At 37.6% G+C, this 14,498-nt stretch overlaps 1 protein-coding gene across 2 annotated transcripts in view; it reads right to left on the bottom strand.

Annotated features, from left to right (window-relative positions):
* Eip93F (Ecdysone-induced protein 93F) overlaps positions 1 to 14,498 on the bottom strand; it is a 69,609-nt gene that overhangs the window by 5,925 nt on the left and 49,186 nt on the right. The window contains exons 6-11 of one of the 2 annotated variants that reach the window (XM_011300515.1): positions 14,115 to 14,194; positions 12,194 to 12,578; positions 10,595 to 10,835; positions 9,434 to 10,259; positions 8,977 to 9,359; positions 8,635 to 8,759 (exon numbers count right to left, since the gene is read on the bottom strand). In XM_011300515.1, coding sequence (XP_011298817.1) covers positions 8,728 to 8,759; positions 8,977 to 9,359; positions 9,434 to 10,259; positions 10,595 to 10,835; positions 12,194 to 12,578; positions 14,115 to 14,194 — 1,947 coding nt within the window. In that variant the 3' untranslated portion in view covers positions 8,635 to 8,727. Of the gene's footprint in view, positions 1 to 8,142; positions 9,360 to 9,433; positions 10,260 to 10,594; positions 10,836 to 12,193; positions 12,579 to 14,114; positions 14,195 to 14,498 lie in introns of those variants that run through there. The other variant, XM_011300514.1, reaches the window with a different exon arrangement.

The following is a 14,498-nucleotide window of genomic DNA, read 5'->3' as shown; positions in this document are numbered from 1 at the left end:
GCACTCTCATTGGTCATGTTCCACGCGGAATTTCAGGTGTTTTATTAAATTCATCGATTGATTGTTCGTGATGAATCCCCAGGGGGTTAAATACCCAGTGACGGACAGTGATCGCAATGTCGCTTGAACTGTAAGGAGACGACCTGGTACCTGGTTTGCTGTATTTCTTGCGGTGAAATACATACTGTAGAGAGCAGACTGTTGGTTGTAATGTAGTTTACTTCAGACTGTGTGTGTTTGTGTTGCTATTGCGTGTGTCAGTAATAATGTGGGCCTTTGTGTGAGCTTATCAAACTGTGGGATCAATTGCGCTGGGGAATTCAAGGGACTATTTGCAGTGTATGACATGTGGATTCAGTACTTGGGTTAGGGAGTTTGTTGAGGGAATCAAAATGGAATGTTATTTTCCTTTCTTATTCTTGCGAAATGGCAGGGTGGGTTGAAGATTATTTTTTTTTTCACCTTCACTCGAGCAGTTTATATTATTCATATTTTTTGTAGTGGGATTGCTTGACCTCGGCGTTCTTTGATGTACGGGCATCCGTCGATTTTACCATTATTTCACATTTAATTCATCACATCGGATCAGAAATTCATTTGATTAGGGTGGGGGGCTGTCGGATATTTACATTTTTGAGGGGGAAATTAGGGAAGTTGGTTCAGAACTAGCACCAAATCTACCGAGTCTTGGTCCACTGTAGTTTGATACGTTATATTTCAATTTAATGTTGATCGTGCTGGATTTTTTGGAATTATTCTTGGAGGTTAGAATTTTTAGACGAATTCACGAGCCACGGGGATCGGTGGATGGGAATGCCGGGGTCAAGCTTTTATAGTGACAGTATAGAAAAACACGATATACAAACAACTAAAGCGCCACGCCATGGGGTACCACCTGATGCTAACGGGGTAGTACCCACGGACCTCTTTATCACTAGATATAATATTTTTTTTTTGTTAACACCTAATGCTAATTTACTCAAACTAGGCTCGGCCACCGTTGTTTTACTTTCCATCGAGTCGAGTTATCATTTTTTAGATCAAGCAAAAAAATTTTCAGCCAAAACATAAAATTTTAATAAATTAAACAAAAATATTCTTTAAATAAAGAAAAATTATGATTAATCGAAATTATTTTTTTGGGATTCAAATGAAAAATTAAATAGGAATGAATAAATACATTTTTATTTATTTTTGGATTTTTTTTCTGATAAAATTATTGAGCGATTTTGTCGGGTTTTGCGATGAGAAGAACTTCGAAAATTGACGTCCAAAAATTTTTTCAAAGAAAATTCCAAAAAAATATTAATATTTAAAAAATCAAACATATTGATGTAATTCCATGAAATATTCCTTGAAATCAATAAAAAAAAAAAAACAATGAAAAGAAAAAGCGCGTGGTATTCTACAAAATATTTTCATTTATAAATCCTAGAAATTCACGTGGGACTAAAAATATTTTATAAAAATCAATAAAAATCGGTAAATTGATAAATAAAAATTGAAGATTCACAATTTTTTGAACATGATTTTCCCTATTACTACTGAATTATTTCCGAACTAACGAAAAACGCAAAAATTTCTTGTAAATTATTCAATAATTCGAAAACCAAATACAGATTTCAATGAATAATTATGTACTACACCTGAATAAATATATATCGATAAAAATAAAGTGATTCTTGCACAAAATCATAAAATCGAAAAGAAAATCGGAAAATAAAAAATTCCGACTCGACAGAAAGTTGAGAAATCGGTGGTTCTCCCCGTGTTGTCATTCTCGCGGTCAAAATTCGCGTGGCAGAACTCATTTTCAATTTCGCATATCGAAATCAGATCATCCGGAATGAATATCGGTCCCTCAATCAATATCGATCGTTGCAGCGTATACATGTTGGAGCGAGTTGCGCCTTTTAGAGTCATTGCATGACTAGAGAACTTAGAGTACGAATTAAAGCCAATTGGAAGGTACGAGGACTACGACCGCATACGAGGAGAGACCTAAAACTAAAACCCCGAATGCTCATCCCTGGCGATTTAATTTTCCCAATAATCGGGGGTTAAACCAAAAGCCTGGGGACTACCACTACAAATGGTGATAAAAAATCCCCCAGCAAACCACCTCAAAATAAAAATGCCAATTTTCTAAAAAATCCTCCAACAAAAAAGTAAAAAAATCCCTGGAATGCTTGAGTTTCAATTGAGATCACAAATTTCAGTGCAAAATGGCTCCTCATGAGGAAAATGGCGTCCCCAGCGCTGTCCATCGACTCACTGAATCGACAAGCGAAAATCAAAGAAATAAAATTTATTTCGACTCATGGGAAATTGATAATGAGTTCTTCCATCATCTTCTCGCTGCTCATTTAATTATTTGAGGTCTATAATTTGTCTTATGGACGACAGGCCAGCACTTCGTTGATCACGAAAATTCCAACATTCGAGAACGCGTAAATTGAAAATAGAATTTTTAAAAAACGATAACCTAGCGCATAACATTTTTGTTTTCTCATCATTTCAATTAACTACGACGAAAAAATTTATCCCAATCGTCCCGGCGTGTTTTGTGTTGTCACCGTGTACCTAATTGCACTTATTCGACATTAACGGAACGTAAATGAGAACCTAAGATGGCGGCCGGGTAGCCCTAAAACGCAGGAGGTATTGTTTTGTTATCTCAATCATTTATTATTTAAACGTTATTCTCGCTTTATCCAATCCTCGCTGCATATTTTTCTATTGCATTCTTCTTCTAGATCTTTTTCATTTTGTTTTTTTTTATCGTTTAAATATATAACTTCGTGTTGTTGAAACTAAAGCATCTATATTATTTAGTTAGTTTCCTGCATTATTTGATCGTAAAAATGTTAATTCAAAACTTAGGCACAATTTGGAACTGTTTAGACCATTCTCATCACCTCACTATCTCTCTCAATCATGCAATACCGTTGTGTCAGAAATTATAATTACATTTCAACGCGTCCATCTGGATTTTCATTTCCTTCGGACTGCAAGGTAAGTATCTTATCGAATTGTTTGAGAATTTATGCGGTCGTGTGATTTGTTTATGAAAATAATGGTTGAGCAACTGATTTTATGATTGATATCCGTTTTGAATCGTTTTTTTTTTGTTTGGAGATGGGCCGTTTTGACACAACGGTTATCTTTGCTTGAACCTTTCCAAACGTGACAGTATTGTGAGGTAGCTGACATTGAGCCGTTTCAGGGCCAATCGGAGCGAATTCTCCCGTTTTTCATATTTTAATGTAATTTGTTGATTAATTTTGGTGGTGGGTCCTGCGGAAATTGCATCGGTACATGAGAAAATAGAAGTTCTAATGAATACTCGGATTTTTGTTCTACCGGAGAATTATCTTTCACTGACATTCAGAATTTCGAAATTTTGCAGAATAATATATTAATAAAATAAATAAATATTCCACATTTAAGAGCAAAAGTTCTCAAACGATGAATAATCATTCTTTTATTTTCAAGATCAGTATGTGAGGATATTTTCCAGACGATTAAACATTATACTTTTTGAACAACATAATATTCATAATCCGGAAATCATTGCGCCCTTTAAAAAACGATGAAACATGGAACATTTTCAACGTCCAATAACTCAAAAACGGTAGAGTAGAATTGAACGACCATTATCTCATCTAAAAGTTTAAAAACAGAACTTTAAGATGAAAAAAAAATCGTTGAGTTCCCTCCAACCGATCCTGAGATATCGGCGGTTGAACTCTTCCTCATTTCAAAAGTCGTTAATCGAAAGCGATTTTTAGCGATTCCATTCCTAAAAAAATCTGTCAAACGAACAACAATATTTTTTCATCGCAGCACGATGCTATTTCCGTCAATCCAAAATACAATAGTCATTCCAGGGTACAACATGAAAGTAATAATGAAATAATAGTGAAAAAAATAAACGGGAGTCTCCGCATCCGATCTTCCGGTCTCTACCCGCCATCTTAGTCCCGTCCGACCACCAACTGTGGATATTAAAAACGCCATTAAAATTATCTCCCTTGTTTTCCACGTATTTCCCCCTTGAAACATCATTTCGTATCGTAATCATACAATGTAATATCGATAATCCTTATTACATACACTAGCAGGTTACAATATGTTTGTGAAAAATATACATCAAAATTTTGTTACTTTTTTACATCACAGATATTTTAATATAATATATCTTCATTTTAACCTTAAAACTCTGCCCATTTTTCATTTTTTTTTTCTTTCTTCTCTCGATTTATTAAATCGACACCGGATCGTTGGCGCATCGTTCGCGATTAACCGAAAGGGTGAAAGAGACTCCACTTGACTCAATCCCAAATAATTCCCCGAGTAAACGAAAACTAGATAATTTAGATGAATCGTAATTAAATTTTCTCGTAATAAGTTTGATCCCTTGATTATCGTATCTCTTGGACTTATCGATTACTCGTATAACATTTTGTTTTTTTTTTTTTTTTTCAGTTTTAGTTTCGGCCTTGGTCAATGGAATTAAATTCTAATATAACAGTTCTTCCTCCGACGAGACTAAATCGCCGACGATAATTTACCTCGTCGCCTGTTTCGTCCAGTTTGTCAAGTGATGTCTTATCGCCCGAACCGATTTCACCGATAGCGTTACCTCCCGATGATTTATTTAATCTCAAACCCAAAATTTTTACCCAAATATTCATCACTAATATCACTGATATTTCAAAACAACAGATAAATCATCACGAGATGAACAGATTCGTCGACCGTCAATAATCCGATACCTGTTTTAAATTTCTTTATCATCTCACCTATAATGAAGACTGCACCGGTCGTCGCAATGAATTCGCAATCATAATAACGACAATCATAATTAGCAATATATCGTCCGTACAATAATATAGATTTCACATCTAACGATAAATTTCAGTTTTTTTTTATTTTCATAATTTCATGAATTTTTCATCTGTTCCAGGGTCGATCGGCATAACGAATCGAGTCGCATTGGACTGGGGGAAGAAAGATTAGGGGAGTGCATTTTTTTTTTTCCTTTTTTTCTCGAAATATTTACTTTTTCTCGCGCGATCAATGAACATTCAGAACGAATAATTTTGATTAATGTACCGGAAAAAATTTACATCGAGTGACTTTACAATTTCTCCTGTATTCTCTTTTTGGTTTTTTGCTTTTTCGTTTCGCGTTCATTCGAAGGGGGGTCCTGGGTAAAAGGGGAAGGGGGGGGGGCAGGGTTAGGGGGGTCCTAAAGGGTCACTGAAGGTAAGAAGAATGATTTTGACTTTTTAAATTACACGTTGATACACAATGAATAGTGCTGTCTGCTTTCATTCCATTATTTTTCAGTTTCATTGATTTTAACCCTAGAAAGAGACCTTAACATTTACACTCGATAACTTGGAATTGTTTTAATTTTAATTTTACTTTTTCATCATTTTTTTTTTCCGTTAAATACGTAAATTTAGGTTTTAGTTCCAAAACACCGAGATAGAGTTAGCCTTGCTTAATATGTTGTTTTTTTCGTATTATAATTTTTTTTACTTTTTTTCGTTAAGGAGATTTTTATTTTTCAACACCGAACATATACATGCCTTATTTTATGTACAGCCTAGAGTTTCAGTCGTATGAGAGTCATGAATGAGTGCATATATGTTTATTTCTTCATATTTCATAATTTTTCATCTCAGTTTTAATTTTTTTCAGGATGTGTAAAAAATTTTTTCACCTCAAATTGTTTTGGTCCAACGAAACATCAAAGACTTTTCACCATTTTTATATCAGCAGTGTATGTGTACGTGTATACCTAACTTATTTTCATTTTTGTTCGTACTTTCGTTTTCCTTAGATTTTTTTTTAATTTTAATATTTTCTTTATTTATTCATCCAAAAGAATTTACATCTCTTCTCCCGTTGTTCAGCAAACTCGAAAATGTCCCTAATTCATGCCAAAAGAATTTTTTTTTTTCGTGGTTGACGGGGTGGGAATTTATTCTCTGCGGATTATATATAATTTAATTGGGCGGTTTTTGGGGGTTTATGGGTTATTTATTGTTGTTTAAATTTTTAATCGGGTGAATTTGATATAGCGTGTAGGTACTTCGTTTTTTTTTTTTTTTCCATTCTCAATAGTCCGACAATCGCGCCGGAAACTGCATTTTTCATTCATCCACTAGTTATCCGAAAGATTTGGGAATCATAGCGATCGATCGTGCCAGTCTAGGACATTATTTTTCACGGGCATATTATCCGCTGTATTTATTATCGTTTTCACGTGCCCTACAGCGAGTCTTCCGACCAATGTAAGAAGAACCTACGGTCCATAAGAGAACTGCTACGCTTTTAAAATCTCTATTTCCTTCATCTATTGGTAGAAAATTTGTCTTCTCGTATCAAAAAAGTCGGATTTTAAATAGAAACATTCTTTTAATTTTATCTTCAGAAATGACCCGCATAGAGAGTGCGTATGGTAACTCAGTTATTTATTTATTTTTTTTCTTTTAATCCATATCTAATGTTCATTCGTTAATCAATTTTTATCTCATTAGTCACTTAGAATTCATTTCACAGCGCGACATCGCCAAATCATATAAATCACACGTTATACGACTTGTTCATTAAAAATAGACCATCTGTCACTAATTATAATTCACTCTCAATTTATCTGGCTCTAATTTCCTAATGAAAAATCGTATACCGAACAATTTCAATCGAGCTACGTATTAGCGGGACAATTTTCCTCTGATTACTCAATTATTTTTTTTTTTCCACTAAAACTTATTCTCACTTTTTGTTTAATTAAATTCATCATCTCTACGCCCTCATTACATGGAACGCTGGCCCGAAAGAACTGAGATTTATTTAGATAATATATTGTCGCCTTGTGAAAACGCCTATATTTTTATTTCTCTTTCTTTCTCTCCGTATCGCGCGCCAACAAAAGTCTTGGCTCATTTTTTTCATTTTTTTTTTCTCAATTTTCAATGTTTTTTACTCGTCGCATACTTCGTAATGATCAAAAATATATGTATATATATAATATATTATATTCTTATATAATTATGTTACCTCTTAATAGTTAAGTAATATTAATAGTAGGTAAGTATATTAGGTAGTTTTACACTGATAGAGGAAAAAAATACGTTGTGTTTCAATTTGAAATTTTTTTTTTTCACCTGCCCTTTAGTCGTATTATATAATAGTATACGGGTGAATTGTATTCAGGTTCATCTTTTGGTGTGTCAGATGAGTGAGTGTGCGGGTAGTGGGTTTTTTAAATTATTTATTAAATTTTTCAATTGTTTGGTGCGCGCGTTTGTGTCTCTTTTCATTTGTTTTTTTTTTGTTCTTTAATCTTGTTATTTCGTGTAAGTGTTATTTCATCTGTCTATCTGTCTGCGTGTGTAGGTTGTCTCTATCTTCACCTCATTCTCTCGAGATATTTTCCCACATTTAATGTTATTTTTATTTTTCATAATTCTGTGTGAAAATTTGTGTAATTAGGTTTAACTATTTTTCAAAAAACTTCTTGCTCAAACATTTTACGGTCTCTTCTAACGCATTTCTCCTAATTTCCCTGGTTACTTTATTTATTTTTCGAAAGTTCAGCCATCCACGGTCGGCGTGAGAAATTATTGGCTGTGATTTATTCGAATTTATTTGAAAAAATCAATCAGCGAATTTACCAGCCGAGGATGGCTCTTGTTACTGTCGGAATGGCATCAGGTTCGTGGTGGATTGTTGCAGCGTACAGTAAATACTGCACGTCTTAACTTTTAGTCACTTTTTTTGTGAATTGTTAATCTTTTTTGTTGATTGTTACATCACTCTTGGGACTGATGTCCCGACAAGAGCGGATTATCAGAGGGGCATGGACGAGGTGAGGGCTTGTTGCTGAGATGATATTTATAAACTCAGACGAGGATTCAATAGATTTTTCTGTTTGTTCTCTACACGTGGTGCGGAACGGGCGCGACGCTTGAGGGATTGGGTCTGAGGGTTGAACGATAGGACTGAATTTTCTCATTATTGTTCATCTTTCGTTAAGTTATCATGATATTTTTGACGCGGGGAGGGTTGGGTTTAATTTAGCTCTGTATCGAATTGTTGTTTTTTCATTAACAATAGGATACTGACTTTTCGTCTACTGCTCTACGGAGTCTTCCATGGTGAGGGCAGGTCCGTGTGGCTCCTGAACAGGCTGCGCTACTGGCTGTGAATTATTCTGTTGTTCTTGTTCCGTTGTTCTTGAATTACTAGCAGAATTGTAGCCTCTCTGAAGTTGCACTACCAGCCCGCTCACAGCACCAAATTCCTTCTGCTGTTGTGGTTGCTGTTGAGTCTTCTGGCTCGAATGATCTACTATAAGCTTACTATCACAGGCACTTTTTTTCTCATTTGATACGGCATAAAGATTGTGTATATCCGGGTAGTGATTCAGCTGTTGCTGTTGTAGTATTGTTTTACGTGGCTCATCACCACCATTATGTACCTCACGCTCTCTACTACCGCGATCATTACGTGAATCCCTTGTGTCATCATCACGACTACCAGCTCTACTGATTGACAAGGGCGTTGGTGGTGATGTTAAACGATCACTGCCCTGATCATCATTTCTTATTCGATCCGTTGGGGATGGACTCAAATCAACAGTTGGTACTCTCTCTGGTCTCTCTGGTAATGATCTTGATGGACGATAGCTCTCATCTTCACTGCTATCTGTCATTCTGGGTAATGGTGTACGTCTTGAGTTCCTGCACAGTTGATCAATCAATGCTTTACTACTCATTGCTTCAGGATGATGCCCCTGACCCCGTCCTTCAGTAATACCCCGTTGATCCCTCGGTATACCAGTCTCCAAACTTGATCTTATTAAATTATCAAGAAAGCTACCATTTGCACCTGTACCCTCATAAAGACTCTCAGCCATTTCCCTCGTTGTTTTAACCATTGAACGTGAATTTGACGTACCTGGTTCTGTACCACTGCCTTCTCTACTACTCTGCTGCTGTACAACAGCACTTCTCTGCTGTTCCTGAAGTCCACGCATTCTCTGGGTAGCAAAATACTGATCAGGCAGTATCGTTGGTACATTTGGTGCACCTGGTATAAATGGTGAAGGCATGAATGGCGTTGGACCCCAACCAAAATTGAATGGATGTGGAAATGGTAGATGCGGCATCCCGTCTAAAAACGGCATTTTCAAACCATTTGGACCACCTGGTAAACCACCTGGACCTTGTGTAAACGATTTTTGAGGTTTCAACGGTGGCTTTTTGTCTTGGTGAGCTGGTCTCAGTGATGATGGCGCTGTCGGTGAGTCTTTTGATTTGTCCTCCGACTGTTTCTGGTCCCTGTTGACAATAATTCATTTTTATTACTAGAAATCCAATCGAAAGACGAGGGGAATCTATGATAAATATTTTACCTCTTTCGTGGTCTCATGAGATGCCTCTCTTTGACCTTGTACTCGAGGGTGGAATGTGGCACACCATAGTAACTACCAGCCCTATGAACACTCATTTCTCCTCTCTGCACAGCCCTAACCGCCTCTACCAAACTATCCCGATCATAATTCCTGTATTTTCCACGTTTTGGTCTCGTACCTTTGCCACCAGCGCTCGGTTTTGATTTGTTCTCCTGGCTCTGTGATTTTTGCTGCTGCGTTTGTTGCTGATGGGCAGTCTGCGGTGGTGTATACCTACCGCGTTTGAATGGATTTGAATCACTGAGCAATGGTGTAGGTGTTTGGGTGACATTAGTCTGTCCAGATTGTCCCTCTTGAAATTTTGAGCTAATACTCTTAGCAATGACATCACGAAAATTAACACTGACACCTTTACCAACGAGTGAATTCGTTGGACTACTAGTGCCCGAGAATGCTGGGCTAGCTCGTTCCAACAGGCCAGGGCTACCAGCTGCACTTGATGATGCAGCAAAACCCTGGGCAAATGCTGCTGAATTTGGCTCACCATTGTTCTTACTTGAGCCAGGTGTACTCGCTGGTTTATAGGACGGAATCTTGAGTATAGCTCTGCCCTGAGCGCTGTCGCTCGCCTCCTCCTCTATTGCTGGATTGAAATCATCATTTGTCATTGGTAACCTTTGCTGTTGTCCACCTTGTAACGATTGTGACTGGGGTGATTGTACGTGTGAGTGCGACTGATCGCCATTCACATCTTTGTTTAGTCTTTTGTCCTCGCTCATCAATCGCCTCATCACTTCTGGTATCCTGTACTCTTGGTTCTCAAGACCTGGGTGACAAATAGAGGATGCATTAAAGTAATGGACAGTCACAAAATGTCCGTTCATCCGGGTGGAATAAGAGGCTATGACCCACCCTGGCTTCTATCGATTACAGAAGACCGACAAGTTTTTTTACCCCGGGTAAACCCACCTCGGCTGATACGATACGACCCACATCGCCCTTTTCATTATTTCCCGTTTATTTTTTCTAGACAAGCCCAGCACTTGGACTGCTCTTTAATTCTTTCAAATTCATTACTCACGGATCAATTTATCGAGTGGGACATATTGTCAGGGATTCGGTTGTTGGGATAATTCATATTCATTGAGCACAATTGTGTACCTTTGAATGGCCCAGCAGCGGCTAGCATTTTATGGATATAGGGTCCAATATTAGCATGCTCAAAACCAGGCCACTCGGTGCCGGTTTCGTGTCCCCGTTGGAGGAGTGTCCTGAGGGAGTCCCGACCGCTACCCTCAAGGGCGGAAAATCTCACCAAGTCTTCGAGGGACAGCAGTGGCTTCAGCAGGGCCTTCTCCACTTCCTTCTCCTCTTCAGCACCTGACAGCTCCTTATCATCCGCCTGTTGATAAACAATCATTCTAGCATCTCCATGTCCCATTTCTCTCCACCAATAAACTTCGTTAGTAGGGAACATGTAGATGTAGACTTGTAATAAGAATATTTATCGTGTCTGGGTGTAATTCCGTGTAATAGATTGTTTGACTCGTATGAAATATCTTCATGCTGTACGGATTGACATTAAGCGTCATGCTGGGATTCTATTCAAAGTACATACTCTCCGTAATAAATTAATGCCCGTAACGAACAAGCAATTAAAAGAAAACAATTTGATAAACGTGATGCATACGTACGGGAATGTATTGTTGATATAAAAAAAAGAAAGAAAAGTGTGCAACAGCGCAGACTGTCGAGTGCATGTACGTGTTCTCCACCAAGGGACTCGTGTCCTTGACATTAAATGACGATGATCGAGTCCATTAGCATAGAACGCTCATCATTCTTTGTGTACAATTCCAATGACTTACCTCCGTGAAAGTTATCATATAAACATTAACGCATGCAAGCATCCAAGCAATGCGAGAGTCGCTTCTCAACAGTTTCAAATAAAATTCAATAATCCTCAGCTGTACTCTCGACAAATGAATTGAACAATAAATAAATTCAATGTGAACATACTCTAGATACGCTGAATGAAAACCGAAAGAAGGTGCAAGAAGAGCATCGCGATGGTATCATCATTGATAAACAATAAATATAAAATAATAAAATGATAATTCACGCACACAACGGTATCTTCCCAAAAACTTACCTCACATCTTGCAACCTCGCGTACGCCAAGTGGCCAAGTATCAAACTACAAATATAGTGATAAACAGTTAAAACAGCCCATGCAAAAACATAGGACAACTACTGTTTTTTATTGTTCTCTTTTTTTTTTCTATTAAGTTATTTATAGTCTCAAGTTTTTTGAGCGTCACGGCAACCGCACGTGGATACCGTGTAGACCCAATACTAGGTCAGAATATTTGTCTTGCATTTGTGATGCATAGGTGACGATTCAATATCACTCAGAACAGTGAGTCTACACGGTCTCTATCGATCGCCATGCAAGAGGTATGTTTTGGGGAAGCTCCATTCGTTCTTCCTAACCAAAACCACACATTAGACGAAAAATAATGATAAAAAACCGATTCTGAGGGATAAATAAAGTTATCGCGTGTTCACCCTCATTTATTCGGCGATATATGTTCAATTATTTAGTTATTGCATTGAGAAGTTACTCTCACATCATGAAACTGATCGAAACGTAAGATGACTCTGTCTGAATGAAGTTAAGGTATTGATAACGGAGTGATGAATGTAAAATAATAAAAAAAAAATGACAAAATCACGGTCTCTCTCGTCCCCAAAACCTACCTCATCCACTTGCGGGGGCGGACTTGTTGCAGAGGCATTTTGGGTCGTATTTGGTGTTGATGCTGTTGTTGTTGATGTTGGTATTGTGGAGGTGATGGTGGTGGTTGATACTGGTACGCCAGACTCGTGAGGATGTGAATGGGTGCTAGTGAGGGAGGCGTCCCTCTCGCGTTCCATTGCAAGCTTGTAGACCTTGTTACGGAGGGTGCTCCTTGGTATCCCGTAGATGACAGCTGCTCTTCGTGTACCGAGTTTACCACTCTGTATGTCCCTGAGGGCAGCTTGTAATTCTTCCTCCGTGTAAGTTCTTCTGCCACCACCGACAACCGGCACACCACCAACTCCTGTTTGTCCGGGCAGTCTTGGCTTCTGCCGGTATGAGCTTCTGTTGATTAATCAAACATTTATTTTTCACCCGAATATTTTATTGAGATTGAATTTTTATCACCGAAAAAGTTGAGCTTGTGTTCAGAAATAAATCAGTAAATATGTTCCAAGGATCGACATTGCATGTGAATTTTTCATTGAACAATCGAATTGAATTGGAAATTAATACAAAATCAATGGAACAACTCACAATATTTATTGTTATCTGAAATATATATGTGAATGAACTTTGAAAAAGTAAATACACGTGAATGCCCTCGAAGTAAAACTCCCACCTTTCGATTAATGTTGTCAACTGACTCCCGGAATTGATAAAACTCCCGAATTTTTCCATCCACAAAACCAAGTGCATAATAATATCGCGAGTGAATTCATTTTTAGCACAAGTGGTGATAAGATTAGCCCGGGGGCCAGCGGCAAAATTTTATTTTGAGTTGAATAACCCCGTGTCTCTCTCACGCGTGTGTCGTTGTCCGACTTCGAGTCCTCCTGCTGATAAAAGTGCATTTCGTTTTGTAAACTTTGTATTTCGAGATACTGCAACTCACCACTAGGTGAATGAACTGAGGATTTATTTCGTCAGACGATATCGGTACCCTCGTGTGCAAAAAAAAAATTTGAGGTGAAAGACTGTCTTGATTCTCTCATCTTCTTTTTACGTTCTGCCGGAGGCTTTGGGATATCTTATCACCTCGCTAATACTCATATGCAGTTTGAATACATTCCCTTTCCGCCTCTCAATTCTACTTAGCCATCTTTATATTACAATAACTCCGTGATTCTTTTGCGGGAGACGATGCGAGAGGTAGCGATTACAGTTCAACTAATAATAGAAGATGGAAAATAAATTTGACGCGTAAATTGCTGATCGAACGGGGGCAACGGACGAGATATTGATTTCAATTTTTTTATGTATTCAATTATAAAAAAGTGTGGAGATTCCGATATTAATTACTCTCACACCTGCATTGCTGCGAATAAATACACGAAGAGTAAAAAATTAATAGAAAAATTACCGATCGTCGTATTTTGACGGAAATTTTTCTCCAGAAATTATTCCACAAAATCGAGTTTTTCGGGTTTTTCAAAGGTATTCACTGACACGTGGGGAGAAATATTCAGATGGTGAACAATCAAGGTCAAGGACAATGAAGGAGAAAAAATGATCAGTGTCAATGTCCGACAACGATTTGCACGTGCGACTTATGAAAATCGTGCTAATTTTTATTCTCGGGGAGTGAAAAAATTTGCGATGAGTTTAATAACGTGTCATTGCACGGTGAAATCTCTCAGTTTCACGTTAACACGACTCACGAACGCGTCTTATCAGGAAACGAGAGAGAAAATAGAGTAAAGAGGATAATAAAAATAATGTGAGAGGTCTCGATGCACTCGGTCACGAGGTAGATGGAATGTGTTTTATTTGAGACACGTTTTTTTTTTCCCTGCAGACCCTCGAATACGTAACCGTCTGCAATGGAATGTAAATATCGGTGAGACGACATATGGATTATGTGGGGTAAATTGTACTCACGTGAAGATAGTCTTGGGATCAATATTCGCCGGCATTCTCAGAGGTATTTTTTGTTGATCCAACATGGATATGTTGTTGTCCTGAAAATAGATTTTTTTTCTTCAATTATTCCGTCATTAAATCCAAGTGGTACTATTCCACTCGATCAAAATCACCAGTCGTTTGTGCACAAAGGACTTCTTGCAATGGAAATTTTCATCTTGAGAAATATAATTGGCCCTTTTAACACAGATTCATACATCTGCATGCACAAGGCATTTTAAAAGTTCGGGAGAAGTTCCAAGACTGTTTGGATCTTTTCTCGGTGTCTTGAAATATTGGGAATATTCATTTTAGTGTGATTATTCTCGGCTTGAATTGACATTCATGGGAATAGCTGGATTA

The sequence above is a fragment of the Fopius arisanus genome, unplaced genomic scaffold (genome assembly GCF_000806365.1).
Source record: "Fopius arisanus strain USDA-PBARC FA_bdor unplaced genomic scaffold, ASM80636v1 scaffold00018, whole genome shotgun sequence".
NCBI lineage: Eukaryota > Metazoa > Arthropoda > Insecta > Hymenoptera > Braconidae > Fopius > Fopius arisanus.
This window is presented reverse-complemented; position numbering and strand designations above follow the sequence as displayed.